The sequence below is a fragment of the Erpetoichthys calabaricus genome, chromosome 8, assembly GCF_900747795.2.
Source record: "Erpetoichthys calabaricus chromosome 8, fErpCal1.3, whole genome shotgun sequence".
In the NCBI taxonomy this organism is placed as follows: Eukaryota; Metazoa; Chordata; class Cladistia; order Polypteriformes; family Polypteridae; genus Erpetoichthys; species Erpetoichthys calabaricus.
This window is the reverse complement of record NC_041401.2, coordinates 142,176,027-142,194,241: the sequence shown is the minus strand read 5'-3', so window position 1 is coordinate 142,194,241 and position 18,215 is coordinate 142,176,027. Positions and strand designations below refer to the sequence as shown.

General features: G+C 41.1%; 1 protein-coding gene across 1 annotated transcript in view; it reads left to right on the top strand.

Moving 5' to 3' along the window:
* Nucleotides 1-18,215, top strand: part of zgc:112416 (uncharacterized protein LOC550509 homolog) — a 94,420-nt gene that overhangs the window by 22,121 nt on the left and 54,084 nt on the right. The window contains exon 2 of the mRNA XM_028808254.2: nt 8,493-8,553. Coding sequence (XP_028664087.2) covers nt 8,493-8,553 — 61 coding nt within the window. The remainder of the gene's footprint in view (nt 1-8,492; nt 8,554-18,215) is intronic.

Below are 18,215 nucleotides of genomic sequence, written 5' to 3'. Positions count from 1 at the left end.
GTTTTCAAGAATCTCCGGATTTCTGGCCATTGTGGAGTAATGGATCGTAATGTGGTGAATTATTAGACAGAAATGTCAAATCATGTTTTGCTTTTGGATAAACACGAATATCTACTCTGTTTTTATTATTTCTGTCTTTCGAAACTATTATCACTGATAATTTGTCACATGTTGATTTATTATATATGCATGCGTGGTCTTCCTGATTCATATAGAAATCCAAGAAAACTTCTTTGTCTGTGTTTTGCAGATAAATTTTGTGTAAAGTGCGATACTTTTGGACGTATGGATTTGTATCCATTATTGGCTGTATAATTTCTAATATGTCCGATCATTTAACTCTTTCGATTCTATGTTGCATCGCTTCTCCGTGATCATAAATATACACCTGACAGAATTGTGGTTTCTTCAAAATTAAACCTGTCATTGCTTTAATTGTTGCTGGAACACAGATTCTCATAGCGTATGGTCCATTCTTGTGTAAATCTACGTTTTGAGCATTGAATGATGCGAATGCAAAAAGATTATTGAAGACTCGGATATTTTGCCTGTAATGTTTGTGGATTTCACTTTCCACAAACATCAAATCTGTATTTTGCTCTGCATGTGTATCGCGCCTACTTATTTTTTGAGTCTTTTGCATTCCACTGTTTTCATTATCTCTAATTTCTCTGCATGTGTTTGGCCCCCTTGTTTTTTAACCTCTTTATGACATTTTACTTTGTTTTCTACTCTTTGTCTTTTATTTCTGACCTCGCTTTGTCCTGCTTTTTTTTTCAATTACACCTGGTCCGTGCTGATTATTTTCCCTTTTTTTGAGTAATAATTTCCATTTGTTTGTGCTACTGTGATCTTTACTAACTTTTTTTTTGATACTTTCTAATTTTCCTGCTTTCATATTCTTTAACTTTCTCTGCATGTGTATCGCACCAGCATTTTTGAACATCTTTATGAGGTTCTACTTTGTCTTTTACTCTTTGTTTTTTATTTCTGAGCCCAATTGGACCTGCTTTTTTTCCAATTCCACTTGTTCCGGGCTGATTATTACTTTTCTTATTTTCTGAATTTGCACCTAGATTATTGTTTTTCTTTTTTGCATTTTTTTCTCTCCAATGCTTTTGGCTCTCTTTTCTCTGCACTGCTCTTTCTTCTTCGCTTAGTCATCGATGTTTCATCTATAACGTATTGTCCTTATACGCTTATATGCGCTGAGAGCCCAGAATCTGTGTCTGTTAAAAGCCTTTACACGACTGAGTGTTTTGCTGCCTGTGGTCTTATTTGATATTGGTTGTAAGTAGGGCGTGTCTTGCGAGAATCTCATGTTCTTCGTCCCTGCGAGACAGTCCTGGGTCAGGCCTTGGCACAGTCTCATGTTTAAGGTCCCCACGAGATGCTCCGTGGCCAATGTCTTTCGTCTCGCGGGTCTTTTAAGTGTCTTCCGTGAAGATCATGTCTCGTCTCCCTAGTCTCTCTCTCCAAGGATTTTATATATATATATATACATGTCCTCTTTAATAAAATCCCTGTGTGTGTCCAGGTGTCTGTGTGTGGGTGTCTTCTGGTGAAGTACGCATGCGTGGGGCACGGTGCAATGCGCGATATTACTGTCAGAGAAAATTACAGGTGTTTTACGGAAATACAAACCAGTATTACTGCGAGAGGAAATTAAAGGTACACAATACAGTGACGCTTATTACAGCCACATACAACCAAGTATTACTGTCAGAGAAAATTAAAGGCATATTACCGACACGCACACCTGTATTACCGCCAGAGAAAATTAAAGGTATATTACGGACATACAAGCCAGCGGACGTACAAGACAGTATTACTGTCACAGAAAATTAAAGACACACAATACACGGCGGCAGCCCATGAAGAACGGTCAGCTCAGCAAGTAAACATCAACAAAAGAAAGGCTGAAAGAAAGAAAAATACGACCAACAAAAAGAATGAGGTCAAGGTCCCTTGCCATTTAATATAGACTGTTCCTACTAATGTTTATGCACTACTGTTCTAGCGCCTGTTATTGTAACGGGCTTAATGACTAGTATATATATAGTGTGGCAGGTGGCCGGGTGCGGCCCTCAATCAGCCACCTATTTAAGGAGCCGCCGCCCAGCAATCAAGGCTGGAGTCGGGTGAGGAGGTAGACGAGGTCTGAGGAGGCGGCAGGAGGAGCCCTGTGTGTGTTGTGGAAAGGAAGAAGAAAGTGGCTGGTGAAAGCCTGGACTTTGAGGGACTGTGGGGATTTGGTGAGGTGCACGTAAGGACTTGTATAAAATAGTGAATATTGTAAATAAACGTGTGGTGATGGACTGCAACGTGTCTGCCTGTCTGTGTCCGGGCTGTACCCTTCTACAGAGGCGTAGTCGACAGGATGCTGCACCTGGCACAAGGTGCGGACCTGCATTCAAAATATTGTCTGTGGAAGGCCCGGCACAGCAGGCGAGCTCACCCACGTGCCGCAGGGGCGGCGTGCACCGAACCCCGCAGAGAAATGTGGAGTCGCAGACCATGAGCGGTCTGCTTTCAGACTTTGTATTTCAGGGGCAGCTTGGGAGCGCGGTGGCAGCTAGGAGAGCTGCCTGGAAGGAAATGCTGCAGCCGCAGCAGCCGCGGAGCTGCCCAGAACCTCGCCCTCGAGTGTGGAATGAGGGTGAGGAGGCCGCAGACCGAAGGTCCCTCCTCGTAGCAGGCACGGGATTGGGCAGCGTGTCCTGTCCTCCCGCCAACGATTGGTCAGAGGCGGGAGCAGGGAATGTCCGTCTCGTGCCGAGAAGAAACCCGAGTGGGCAGCCAGGAAGTGTCCACAGAGAGCAGTCGGTGAGTGGAACTACTCGCGAGGTAAGCCCACCGCCGTCTGCTTCTCTCTCCTTGGCGGCGATATTGCAGGAGCTGAAAAAGCAACTGCGCCTTGTGCTGTCGCCGCCGGCCGAGCGATGTGCCCTCCGGGCGGAGACGCTGGACTCAGGAGGGATGGCAGTGGCGTCGGATCGAGAGCCGCAGGCAGAAGAGGATCTGCGCACTGCAGGAGCTCCTGGACGGAGAGGCACAGCGGGGAAGGTAAGGGAGACTGACCCCGTTAAGCTCCGGACGCCAGCGAGGCTGGGTCTGCCCTCTTACAATGGGCAGATCCGAACCGCTGTGGCGTCACAAAGTAAACGGAGGAAGCGGCTTGGGGAAGCCAGTTCCTCCGATAAGCGAGGACATGCTGCTGGGTGCGCGTGTCCCGCAAAGGGCCGTCCTCTGCGAAGGCAGAGGAGAATCCCGCAGCTGGAGAGGTCGAAACGGAGAGTAATCCCACTGGTGATTCCGTGGCGGGGAGCACGGACTGCTCGGGCTGGGAAGCCGAGAAAGGGAGCATCGGGGCGCCGATCGGGGCCGAGAGCGTTGGCCCAGCTGAGGACGAGCCGAGGGGCTGCGTCAGGGCAACGCCTCCGCCCTTGTTTTTCTTTTGGATTTGCAGGATCGGGCCCTAGGCTACAATGTGTTGGCTTGCCGCCGAGGGGTTCCCGTCCTCCCGGAATGGTTCGCTGGTCCCAGGAGGTCTCAGCTAGCGGGGGAGTCATGTGGCAGGTGGCCGGGTGCGGCCCTCAATCAGCCACCTATTTAAGGAGCCGCCGCCCAGCAATCAAGGCTGGAGTCGGGTGAGGAGGTAGACGAGGTCTGAGGAGGCGGCAGGAGGAGCCCTGTGTGTGTTGTGGAAAGGAAGAAGAAAGTGGCTGGTGAAAGCCTGGACTTTGAGGGACTGTGGGGATTTGGTGAGGTGCACGTAAGGACTTGTATAAAATAGTGAATATTGTAAATAAACGTGTGGTGATGGACTGCAACGTGTCTGCCTGTCTGTGTCCGGGCTGTACCCTTCTACAATAGGTATATACAGGTATATATATACAGTAATCCCTCGCTACTTCGCGGTTCACTTTTCGCGGATTCACGACTTCGCGGGTTTTTAAATACAAGTGATTGCCCGCCTATCGCGGAAGTTATGTTCCAGACCCATCAGCAACAGGAGAAAATCTGCGATATAGAAAGACCATATAAATAAACATTTTTATAGTTTAAGCCTTAAAATACCCATCCCACATGCTTTAAACACATGTAAACTTATAAAACACACTTTGTTAACACATATGATATGTGGATGTCGGGCTAAGGATATGAGTAACATCTCACTATTATAAAACATTTTAACTTCACGCAAGACAAGACAGTGAGACAGGAAAATTGGTGATGTACAGGCTTAAAATTATTGACACGCAGAGCGACAAGCAGCACAAAGCCAGCACAAAGTCCACTTCTCCTTAGTGTTCATTCAGCTCCCCACCCCCTTGACAATGCGAAGTGGCAGGAGCGTACTGTGCTTCCAGGGAGGGGGGGTTTGAGTGAAGGTGCGTTCAGCTCTCACACACCCACACACACACACACACACACACTCCTCGCGCAGAGCGACAAGCAGGCATTTTGGCAGAAGCAGCACAAAGTCCATTTCTGCTCAGCGTGAGTTCAGCTGCCCCCCTTCACAAAGCGAGTGCAGACACATTGACGTCTGATCGCTGCGTGCAGTGTGCAGTGTTGGTCTGAGGTGTTTAAAAATGTAGAAAGTGTTTAAGAGCATAGGAAGTGTTTATAAGAGCGTGGGAAAGGTTAACAAGAGAGTGAGAAAGGTTTATAAGAGTGTGGGAAGGGTTTATAAAGCCTTAAAATATGTATAAATAATAAAATAAATATAGGTCGCTACTTCGCGGATTTTCACCTATCGCGGGGGGCTCTGGAACGTAACCCCCACGATAGGTGAGGGATTACTGTATATTGTAAGAACTGGACGCTAGGGGTCACTGTTGTCCCCCTTTAACCCCAACAGACAGATACAGGGTCACAGATTAAAAGCACCAAGAAGTTACTTTTTATTCTTCTTTCTTCTTATACAGTGCCCCAAGCACCACAGCCACAAATAAATAAACACAATTCTCTCTTTCTTTCTCCACTGCACCACCCAGCAAGCTTTGTCCACATCCACCTGACTCTCCAGCAGTCCTTTGACCTGGAAGTGTTTCTCCTCTTCTGTTCACATGACTTGCCTGCACTTCCGGGTCAGATGGAAAACCGGCTTTTTTCTTCAGCCCGAAAGTGCTTCGGGACTTCTGTCCTTGTGACTTGGGAGTACTTCCGGGCTATGTATGAGACATGGCTCCTCCGTTCCTCTCACAGCTGCTCCTGGCTGAGAAACCAAACTACAAGTCCCAGGATGCCCTGCGGGGATCCGGAGCACCATTACACTCCAGGGGAGCTGCCATCTAGCATTTTGGGGGAGGCAGTGTCCTGGGAAAAGTGCCTTCCCCAATCCTTCCATTTCAGGGGCATCCTAGCTTGTCTCCTACAATATATAATATATATATATATATATATACAGTACTGTGCAAAAGTTTTAGGCAGGTGTGAAAAAATGCTGTAAACAAAGAATGCTTTCAAAAATGGAAGTGTTAATCATTTATTTTCATCAATCAACAAAATGCAGTGAATGAACAAAAGAGAAATCTAAATCAAATCAATATTTGGTGTGACCACCTTTTGCCTTCAAAACAGCATCAATTCTTCTAGGTACACTTGCACACAGTTTTTGAAGGAACTCGGCTGGAAGGTTGTTCAAAACATCTTGGAGAACTAACCACAGATCTTCTGTGGATGTAGGCTTCCTCACATCCTTCTGTCTCTTCATGTAATCCCAGACACACTCGATGATGTTGAGATCAGGGCTCTGTGGGGGCCATACCATCACTTCCAGGACTTCTTGTTCTTCTTTACGCTGAAGATAGTTCTTAATGACTTTGGCTGTATGTTTGGGGTCGTTGTCCTGCTGCAGAATAAATTTGGGGCCAATCATACGCCTCCCTTATGGTATTGCATGATGGATAAGTATCTGCCTGTATTTCTCAGCATTGAGAACACCATTAATCCTGACCTAATCTCCAACTCCATTTGCAGAAATGCAGCCCCAAATGATCAAGGAACCTCCACCATGCTTCACTGTTGCCTGCAGACACTCATTATTGTACCGCTCTCCAGCCCTTCGATGAACAAACTGCCTTCTGCTACAGCCAAATATTTCAAATTTTGACTCATCAGTCCAGAGCACCTGCTGCCATTTTTCTGCACCCCAGTTCCTATGTTTTCATGCATACTTGAGTCGCTTGGCCTTGTTTCCACGTCAGAGGTATGGCTTTTTGGCTGAAACTCTTCCATGAAGACTTCTGGCCAGACTTCTCTGGACAGTAGATGGGTGTACCTGGGTCCCACTGGTTTCTGCCAGTTCTGAGCTGATGGCACTGCTGGACATCTTCTGATTTCGAAGGGTAATAAGCTTGATGTGTCTTTCATCTGCTACACTAAGTTTCCTTGGCCGACCACTGCGTCTATGATCCTCAGTGTTACCCGTTTCTTTGTGCTTCTTCAAAAGAACTTGAACAGCACATCTTGAAACCCCAGTCTGCTTTGAAATCTTTGTCTGGGAGAGACCTTGCTGATGCAGTATAACTACCTTGTGTCTTGTTGTTGTGCTCAATCTTGCCATGACATGAAACTGTCTTCCACAACCTCACCTTGTTAGCAGAGTTTGGCTGTTCCTCACCGAGTTTTAAGCCTCCTACACAGCTGTTTCTGTTTCAGTTAATGACTGTGTTTCAATCTACGTGTGACATTGATGATCATTAACACCTGTTTGGTATAATTGGTTGATCATACACCTGACTATAATCCTACAAAATCCCTGTCTTTGTGCAAGTGTACCTATAAGAATTGATGCTGGTTTGAAGGCAAAAGGTAGTAACACCAAATATTGATTTGATTTAGATTTTTCTTTTGTTCGCTCACTTTGCATTTTGTAAATTGATAACAATAAACAATCTTTATTTATATTTCTGAAAGCATTCTTTGTTTACAGCATTTTTTCACACCTGCCTATAACTTTTGCACAGTACTGTATATAATTAGTAAAAGTTGTTAATCAAATATACCAGTTGTTTTTGAAATTATTATATGAAATCATGAAAAAGAGGACTGTGAAAAAAGACCACGTGTTTAAAAGAAATCAAAGGTTGCCATTCACCAGGCTATATTTAAGGATAAATATTGTCAGGTATTGGCTTAGGAAAGAAAAAAAAATTCAATTCATTCCACAGAGAAAATGTCTTTTGCAAAATGAGGTTTAGTTTGTTGATATTGTCTTTCATTTTCTTCTGCATATGTACATTTTGTTAATGCAGAAGAGGATGATTGTCAAGGAACAAGAGTGTATCTACAGTATATCATGACTAATTTAATCTGTTCATAAAGAGGACCAAATACGTCAGACTAGCTTCTGTGAGTGAGGCAAAGGTCCAGGGCAGAGGTCTGCCATCAACATCTAATTAAACAGCAACAAAACATAAAGAATATATAAGCATGAAGCTGAAAGCAAATCTGTGTCAAAACCAAAGTCAAAAAGCTATGAAACCTGGGTTAACAAAAGTTTTTTTTTCTTTATAAACAAAGTCTGCACAATAAAAGATTATACAGATTAGATAATTATTGTCATAAATAAGTTGACCGATAAAACCACATGATCAAACTGCCAGGCATCACACCAGCAAATGCAAGTTGCCAAACACACTAGTGACATGCTAGCAGTAGAAATATTGCTTTGTTTTTGTTTATACTTGTATTGTTATTATGGTGATTGCATTTATTTCTCATATATACCACCCTCTTTGAATACTTAGTTGCTTAAATGCTTTGTGTTAGTGGACAAGTGATAAGCCTTGTGCATGACATGTGACATCATGGCAACAAATGTCAGGAATGCTTATTTTTGCCAGTTGTTTTTGTTTTCATCCCACTGTTAATTTTTATTTCATTTTTTTACCTTTGTAACATCATTGCTTTACTATCGATCATTTAGGAAAATTCCTTTCTGGGTATAAACAATGAGGAAAGATGTTTACTTCATAAACGCATAAACATAGAAGTCATCTTTCTGCTTTTGAGCCAAACAGTACCTTATCCCAGGTCTTCATGGTGGCTGGTTGGCTATTTTGATTTTCCACTTCAGACCGCAAATCCTGTTTGCAGTGCAGCAAAATAAAGTACATAAGACATGGAATGTTAAAGAGGTCAAAGTGGTCTATGGATAAATAAGCTGGTTGTGGATTTTAAGGCAATATGTGGTCTGCTTAAAACAGAAATGAGTTTCAGAAGACTAGATAGAAAAAACTTTAAAATTAAAAATTTTTATTTCTTACCTGCCTTCAAGTTAAAGGTTATTGTTATTGCACAGAATACAGTGAAAGTTTTAAGAAATATAAATATTGTGACATATAGTACTAAGATCTAATCTTAAATTGTTAGTAAAGTTTGCAGAGAGTTTAACTGGCTAGGAAAAGAGCTCCTTATGTCAAATCTATTTTTGAAGCAATTTCAGACAGTGATGTTTTTGATTTTTTTTATTTTGACAGAAGTTAGAGAATGAACGAGAGAATGCAGATGAGAGATCAGAAACGGCATACTCTACTTCAAGTAAGGAATTTGGAAATAGAGGGTGGTGTTGGGACTGGGCCAATGTTGTCTTTTGGAATCCCTTTTTGCTATAGTTTCACTATTCTACTTAATATGTTTTGTTTTATGTGAACTAGAACACGATATTCTGTCTAATTTTGCTTTTATTTGCATTCACATCACTTCTCTGCAGCATACCATGTCCACAAGTATTTTTTCCTTTTCTCCTTCATCCAGAGATGTACATATTAAGATGACTGGCAACTTTTGACTGGCCTGGTATGAGTAAATGGGGTGGATACTTGAATGCGGCCAGTGGTGAACTGATAAAACATACAGTATTCACAGCTGAGGCTCTCTATATGTATGATGCTGACAGGATACACTTCAGCACCTCATAATCCAATAATGTAACATTGTAATGTTTGTGAATTTACATGGACAAATAAAGAAGGTGCTTAGACTTCCAAAACCAAATTCTGTTACATAAAATTAATATCTTACAGTTTTATATCTACTGTTTATCTTTGTTTCCTTGATGTACAGTATTTCTGAGGTAAAATCCTTTTTTTTATATCCACAACCATTGTTAGATCTGATTCCCATAATACAGAAATGTACAATCTGAATAAATTGGTGCATTAAACAACAAATTTCAGCACTCTAGGGAACAATTAATTTAAACAATAAGCTGGAAACATGGAAATGCAAATATGGTATGTACTTTGCCCTGCCTATCCCAGTTCAGACACAATATAACTACTATTAACAGAGACAATAATAGTGTCACACCTTATCCTGGAATACTTTATTGTCTTGCTTCTCATTTTCTGTGGCCAGGCAACAGCATGCAACACTTTTGCAACACTTGTGCCTGTTTGACATTATTAGTTGTATTATTATTATTATTAGAATTGTTAGCTGAGCTAGCGGCTGGCTAGCAGCTAGTGTGTTTACATGACTCAGCATAGTTTTTAAATATGGACTGAGGAAAGCATCTCCTGTGTGAGGGCCCCCGGGGATTTCACAAAAAGCACCTGTAGTAATATTAGGTAATGTTTTAAAAAAGAGTAGTTCAAACTTCAATTACAATTGCTACAAATCACAACTCTGTATTGGCATCAAAACCTAAAGTTTCAAAAGCCTTATCATAAAATGGATTTGAATAAATGCCTACCAGCAAGAGAAAGCAAAAGTTACCAATTACTTTTACTCACTCAAAAATTCCATTCTCAGTCTTTCCCTGTCTATCATATTGTAAACAAGAGCAAATAAGTGTGCACTATAGAAAACAATTGTGATTCATTCCGCAGGTCTATCGCATTATTTGTCCTTTTTTTAGTTTCATCAGTATTTTTCTTATCATATGTGCACATAACACTCCACAAATGTGTGCAATGCTAGCGGTTGATTGGTATTGTAAAATCAAGAACAATATGCAGGTGGACAGTTCTGTTGGCTTTTTAAAAAAATGTATTGCTTTGTTTTAATAAAAACTAGAGTGCAATCTGATTATTTCAGATTTATTATCGTGTGAAGAAAATACAATAAAATTCCACTCCGCACGCTTGACCAACCATTCCACCACTGCCTGGTGAGCCAAATCTTACTCCATAGGTTATTTAAAATATAATAACATCACAAACTATAATAGGTTGCTAGAACTAGGTAGCTAACCCTAACTCTAACCCTTTCACATACAGGTTAAAGAAATTTACATTAAAATTAATTTTGCTTGTGATTTTGCAATCCCAAAATACACTAAAAAGAGGTTTTAAAGTTTTTAATGTTGTTCTGGTGATGGTTGGTAGAAGAAAGAAACCATTGCTTCCTAAGAGTCTGGCAACACTGTACACTGTAATTTCTCACAAAGGGTTCAGATGAAAATGAGAAAGGGAAAAGTGACTTTTGGAAATTCAACATGAAAAAACCAATACTCCTAGACAAAAGCTGTAATCCAGTGAGGCTCCAGTCTCAGATGAGATTGTGCTTTTTCTGATGCTCATGTTTAAAATTTGTTCATGATCAAGGCAACACCCTATGAACCCCAGTGTTCTCCTTCTGTCTGATCCATATGGGAACTGTAGTCTTTGTTTCAACATTAGGACAAGATTGTAGAAGAGATGAAAATAAAAGGAAAAAAGTTTTTTTATATATAATTAACACCTTCCTTTTTTGGTGAATTTCATTGGTCTCAAAATGGAATAATTTTGAGATTTTTTTAAAAGTTTTCCTGAGGATTCAGTTTCACTGGAGTCATCGATTCATCACTTATAATAGGCTATAAGTAGCCCAAGCCCAGGCTCAGGTGGGTCCATGGTCTATGGTTTTAATTTGGATTTATTTTCATATTTCTATTTTCTAGTGTTTACAAGCTCTTGTTCTTTTTTGATAATGACAATTTCTTACCTATTTCTTTTGTTAATGTTTATTTACCAGATTCATGCTTCAAGGAAATTTAAGCACTTTGTGCATGAGAGAGGTGGTAAATGAAATGTATTAAATAATTGATGCCTTATGTTTTTGACTATTGTATAACTTTCCAAATACTATATTATTATTATGCAAAATGTATTCTGACCCATATAACAGAAATCAAACAAGTGGCTAGACTGCCTTTAGACTCAAGTATCAATTACAGGGAGCTCTGTCTTTAGCGGCAGTCAAGTCAATGTGAAAAGCATCCTTCTGGGATGGGGCAGGAAGGAGAAGAGCCTTCTCAGACTTTGGCATGTAATTAGGTGTCCTCCTTGGGTGGTGGCTTTCAGCTCGAGAAAAGGAGAGGACAACGTTAGTGTCAGCGCCCCCTCTCATCCCAAGGTGGAAATGCTTACCTCCTTAGAGTCTGGAAAATAGTTCCCAGACATGACATAATATCATTATCTGTATATCATTATCTGTGATGTGTGCGAGTATTTTATTTGCTATGCCTGCAGAAAGTATTTTGTAGAGCACAGGCAGACAGATGATAAATTTGTAGATTTTGGGATCTGTGGTGTCTTTTAGAGTAGATTAGATTACATTTGATACGTTTTATTAATCGTAAGGGAAAATATAAATGCAAACATCTTCTTCTTCATCTTCTTTCGGCTGCTCCCATTAAGGGTTGCCACAGCGGATCATCTTTTTCCATAACTTTCTGTCCTCTGCATCTGCTCTGTTACACCCATCACCTGCATGTCCTCTCTCACCACATCCATAAACCTTCTCTGAGGTCTTCCTCTTTTCCTCTTACATGGTAGCTCTATCCTTAACATCCTTCTCCCAATATATTCAGCATCTCTGCTCTGCACATGTCCAAACCAATGCAATCTTGTCCCTCTGGCTTTGTCTCCCAACCGTCCAACTTGAACTGACCCTCTAATGTACTCATTTCTAATCCTATCCATTCTCGTCACACCCAGTGCAAATCTTAGCATCTTTAACTCTGCTACCTCCAGCTCTGTCTCCTGCTTTCTGGTGAGTGCCACTGTCTACAACCCATATAACAAAGCTGGTCTCACTACCGTCCTGTAGACCTTCCCTTTCACTCTTGCTGATATCCATCTGTCACAAATTACTCCTGACACTCTTCTCCACCCATTCCACCCTGCCTGCATTCTCTTTTTCACCTCTCTTCCACAATCCCAATTACTCTGTACTGTTGATCCCAAGTATTTAAACTTATCCACCTTTGCCAACTCTACTCCTTGCATCCTCACCATGCCACTGATCTCCCTCTCATTTACACACATGTATTTTGTTTTGTTCCTACTGACCTTCATTCTTCTCCTCTCCAGAGCATATCTCCACCTCTCCAGGGTCTCCTCAACCTGCTACCTACTATCGCTACAGATTACAATTTCATCAGCAAACATCATAGTCCACAGGGACTCCTGTCTAATTTCGTCTGTCAACCTGTCCATCACCATTGCAAATAAGAAAGAGCTCAGAGCTGATCCCTGATGTAATCCCACCTCTACCTTGAATGCATCTTTCACTCCTACCGCAGACCTCACCACTGTCACACTTCCCTCGTACATATCCTGTACAACTCTTACGTACTTCTCTGCCACTCCCGACTTCCTCATACAATATCACAGCTCTTCTCAAGGCACCCTGTCATATGCTTTCTCCAGGTCCATAAAGATGCAATGTAACTCCTTCTGGCCTTCTCTATACTTCTCCATCAACACCCTCAGAGCAAACATTGCATCTGTGGTGCTCTTTCCTGGCATGAAATCATACTGCTGCTCACTAATCATCACCTCCCTTCTTAACCTATCTTCCACTACTTTTTCCCAGAAACATAAAAAGCAAATATATAGACTCATAGGATAAATAATACAAAGAATTTTTTATAAATGCAGCCTATGATAGGGGAGTCATCTGAGAATTTCAGTAGATGGCAGAGTAATGGTATTATACTGAAAGTCCATTGTGTAGTTGGTGAACAGGACATTTCCCTGAGGTGCCACAAGGATACACGCCACCATTCCTGACACACAGTCCCTGAGCCTTAGAAATGTTCAGGTAGTCCACGATTCAGAAGATTGTGGGGGCATAGCCTTGATCTTTTTCTCCAGTTGATGAAGCAGAATGGTGTTAAAGTCAAGTCAAAGAACATTATCCTGACTGTGGGTGCCAGCTTTGTCAAAGTGGGAGTGGGCTCTGTAGAGCATATGCAAGTGAAAAATGAGAATCACTGTGACTTTGTGAAACTCAGAGAGATGTTGGTTAATGTAAATATGAAGGATCTTTGGGAGCAGACATATACTCACCGTTTTGAGCTGTACAAACGGTGCAGACTTAAAGAGATGGAATTCAAGGACACGGACAATGACAGTAAACCTGCAGGAAATGCATGAATCCAAACAAAATGAGTTCATGAGACAATTGCAAAAAAAGAAGGAGGAGGAGATGTGACAGATGTTTGTTCAGTAAGTAAAAGAAAAGGAAACAGAGAAAGAGTTCTGTGAAAAGTGTGACTGATTAAAGAAATTACATCAGGAAGAGAAGAATAATCTGGAAGACAAAAAGAAGGTGATTGATGATGAAATAAATAAATAAGCCGAACAAGCAGGTGGCTCTCAAACCCCGAAGAGGGAAAAAGAAAGAAAACATTCAGGGTCCCTGTGGCAAGTGCATTCCCCGGCAAGTCATGAATGAATTTTCACCTCATTTGTTTCCACTTGTGATGTGTGTTACCTTTCCATTTCCCATAAATTAAAGGCTGACTGTGTTTAATGGAGAAAATGAGCAGCTTTAAAGCAAAATGGGACTAATTGTTCTACTGCAATTCAATTTTTATTTTGCTTTTAAACATATACCTTTAATTCATCTTGTAAAGCAGCTAAATTTGTTTGTATGAAAATGTGCTATATAACTAAATGTTGCTGCTGCCATTGCTGTGGATCAGGGCATTGTAAACACCTACATATGCCTGTTAGTCAAACTGCAGATGTTGAAGGTGTTCTGAAACCAAGTGATGAAGCTGTTTCAGGACCAGCCACTCAAAGGTCTTCTTGGTGTATGAAGTAAGAACAACTGGATCCTTGGGATCACTGGAATGCCCTTTCTTTGGCACTGGGGCCACATAAGATGTTTTCCACAGCTGGAGAACCTTCTGAAAACACTGGGAAAGGAAGAAGAAATTCTGAAAGACCCCATGGAGCTGCCTGCTGATTTCATTTGACCCCACAGTCTTGTTCATGCAGTGTTCTAGCTCTCTCCTACTTGTGACAGCCAGTCCAGAAAGTGGAAGAAGGCTGGAGACCACAAGTGTGATATAATTATAGGGTTGAGATGGCAGTTGGGATTCCACAACCGTTCTGAGCTTGCACACAGAGGCTAGCATTGTTTTGGGGGTGTGTTGAACTGACAAAGATAAGTCAAATCTGTTGAAGAACTGGTTCAGTTTGTCACTGTAGTGAGCTTTCCCCTCGTTCTGACTGCACCTGCTTGATTTCCTCCTTATCTCCAGACCTGAAGGCCCTCTTCTTGCTATTTAGTAGGGATTGAGGTCTTTTGTGATCCATGGTTTGATGTTGAGAAAACAGCGCACTGGCTTTGTGGGAACTGTGTTATCCACACAAAACCTTAATGTCCCTTAATGTCCTAACCACTTGTCACTCATAAAGCATGTCACAATCTGTGTGTTCAAAGGCTTTCTTTCCCCGATGTCCATTTCTGCTTGGTCCTTGTAATGACTGGCTGCTTCTAGACAATGGGTTTATATGAGGGTTTGAGCTGTACTAAATCATGGTCAGATCAGCTCAAAGGTGGCAAAGAAAAATAAATATAAGCATCTTTAACATTGGCATACATTATAACAAGTACAGGATCCTGTTTTCCCTTGTTGTACAGTCCACAAACTAGTAAAAATTGCAAAGGCAGACACAAAAGAAATTGTAATGAATGCACTGGGATGGTCAATAGTGAGTTTGCTTACCACAGAATATACTGTGTCTGTTTTGGTTGCATTGACTGCAGAGTGGGGGACGTAAAAACTCCCTCAGCTAATAATAAGGCTACAAGCTCACCTTGAGTAGCTCAACATTTGGGTTGCATACCTGTGATTTAATTGTGTCTGGGGTTGCACCATTTTTCATTCATAAAAACAGTAAGTGCACTGCCTTCTTCCTACTCTTTAGTGCCCATTTCTGTCCATCTGCATGATTTTAAGTTCATCCAATACAACAAGGGAGTCCAGAGATTCAGCTCTAAGCCACATCTTCATGAAGCACATGAGACTACTGAGTTTGTATTCCCTTTAGCTTCTGTTTAGCGTTGAGAGCATGTCCATTTTATTCACCAGCGATTTTATTTTGCCAATGATGATAGAAGGGTGATAAGGTTTGTATCTATTGCACAGCCAGGATTATTTGCTCTTTCCCCAACTTTGCTGACAGTCCAGCGATTAGCTCTGATGCTGTGGGAGACAAAGGGCATAGGTCCAGCAGTCCTTCCTCACAACTTTTGCTCTCCATATTATTCAAAAAAAGTAGCAAACAATGGCAAACAACAATGAAGACAAACAAACACGGGATTTGCTGTAATTTGGGTTTCATGTATGCAATGCCTTATGTTTAAAACTGTGGTGTCTCTTGTGATTTGTGTATAATGTATATCAGTTTGTCTGCAAGTACCGAGTGCAGAGTGGTGAACCTTTTATACCAGAAACTAGTCTGTAAAGGACCATATGCCAGAATACTGTCTGTAGAATTCAGTTCAGCCTTTAACACCATTGCCCCTGGACTGTTGTTATATAAACGTCTACAGAATGAACTGAATCCTTCCATCTGTAAATGGATTTACAGTTTCTGATAAGCCAGAAACAAATGTGTGGGATTCCACCTCTCAGACTTTCTCCATATTAGCACAGGTGCCCCTGAAGGCTGTGTACTCTCCCCCCGACGTTATTCCTTTTACACCAATAACTGTAGGTCCACTGATCCTTTAGTTAAAATCATTAACTTCACTGATGACACCACAATTATCGGTCTAATTACTAATGACAATGAAACACCTTATAGAAAAGGGGTGTCTCATCTTGTGTCTTGGTGTGCTTCCAACAACCTACTGCTCAATACCACCAAGAAATGGTAGAAATGGTCATTGACTTTCTTAAAAACAGCAGTTACAACCTCTCCCACTAGAAATCAATGATTCTGCAGTCAATACGGTGGAATCTTTAAAATTTTTGGGCACAACTATCACAAGCACTCTCAGCTGGGACTTTAACACCACTTCCATCACTAAAAAGGCTCAACAGCAATTGTGCTTCTTATGCCAACTATAGAAATTAAATAATTCCCAGCCAATCCTAGTTCAGTTTTACAAAGTCATAATTGAAAGTGTAATCACATTCTCCATTGTTATCTGGTTTGGTTCAGTAACGGCACACTCCAAAGATAAATTACAGTATATTGTGAGGTCCGCTGAGAAAATAATTGGCTGAGCTCTTCTGTCTGTGGCAGACCTGTATACATCTCATGTCACTAACCATGTCAAAAAGATCACCATGGATTCATCTCACCTAGCTCATCACTTATTCCCAAAACTCCCCTCTGGTAAACGCTTCAGGTCAATGAAAACTAAAACAGACACCTCAATAGTTTCTTTCCCAGAGCCATAGCCCTCTCAATCCAGTAATTTAGCCTGTCTTCTTTGTATATTCATGTGTTCTGTCATATATTGTATGAAGGTGTGTGTGTGTGTACAGTAACATACACTGTATGTGTGTGCATGTGCATACACACTACACACTCACACTTTTACTTGCACATCATCATTTGCACATCTCCTTTATTACTGTACTATTTCTTTTTTACTTATGCTATTTATGTTATCCATCCATCCATTTTCCAACCCGCTGAATCCGAACACAGGGTCACGGAGGTCTGCTGGAGCCAATCCCAGCCAACACAGGGCACAAGGCAGGAACCAATCCCGGGCAGGGTGCCAAACAACAATGAAGACAAACAAACACGGGATTTGCACGGTGCCAACCCACCGCAGTATTTATGTTATTTGTATGTGATATTGTGTTCTGTTATAAGAAGTGTTCTGTTATAAGAAGCTCCAAATCTACCAAGTCAAATTCCTGTATATTAAGTACTGGCGAATAAAAGTGATTCTGATTCTGATTGTGAACTCCATCCATGCCCAGTGCCTTTTTGTTGTGTATTTTCCTTATTGTTTATGTAAGATCTACTAAGGTGATTTGCTTTAAGTTCATTGCATTTATATTGTCCATGTTTTGTTGCTCTTCCTTGATTTAAATTGCTGTGCTATTATGCTGAACCACATTAGACCAGAGGTAAGACTAGTATTGGGTGTGGATTTCCGGTGTTGGGGTTCAATTGGTTTCTATTGTTGTGTTATTCAGTATGTGTCTGTAAAATAGTTTTGGAACTGTGAATTTTGTTGTTTTTGTACTTTGTATAATTCATATGTTTGAGTCTCTGTGTTTAATCAAAAATTACAAGTTTTTGTTAAAGTATATCTATGGCTGTGTCTATATTTTCATTCTGCTTTTCATGTTTTGTGTGTGTTGTTTTTCTCTCAAATATTTGAGAGATATTTGTTTCTTTGCAGTTTTCCTCATGTATTGTTCTTCTTATACTATGTTAATAAGTCTAAGTCATGTGTGATGTCTTTAAACTGTGTTTCTATTTGGTGTTCTTGGGTTGGTGTGATGTTGTTGTGTTTAGTCTATCTTGTGTTTTAATTCCAATGTGGGTGATGATGGTAACTGCAAATGGATAAACAGACAGACAGACATACTTTATGTGACTTTATTTGTCACTCTCTCACATTAAAACTTTACAGAAGCTATATATATATATATATAAAATGACCGAAGAACAGACCAAAGGCTACAAAGAAGGAATGTTGGGGCACCAGCCAGGCTACCCATTTTAATAAACTCTAGCAAAATAACAAAAGCAGTGCCCAGGGTGCAAAAAGTTGTATCTTAAAGGTTGTATCAACAGGAGCTCTATCCATTATGATGCTTTGGATCCCAATGAATGCTGTTTTCCAAGGGACAATTGTTTTTATGGCGTCCAGAGCAGAATGGCCAACTTGAAGCAACGTGGGCAGGGCTAGGCATCCTTGTTAAGTCTTCTTGTGATGGAAAGAGAAGCTACTGTAAACCACAGCCCACCCCCCCTTTCCTATAGTGGTATTGTTTAACTCAT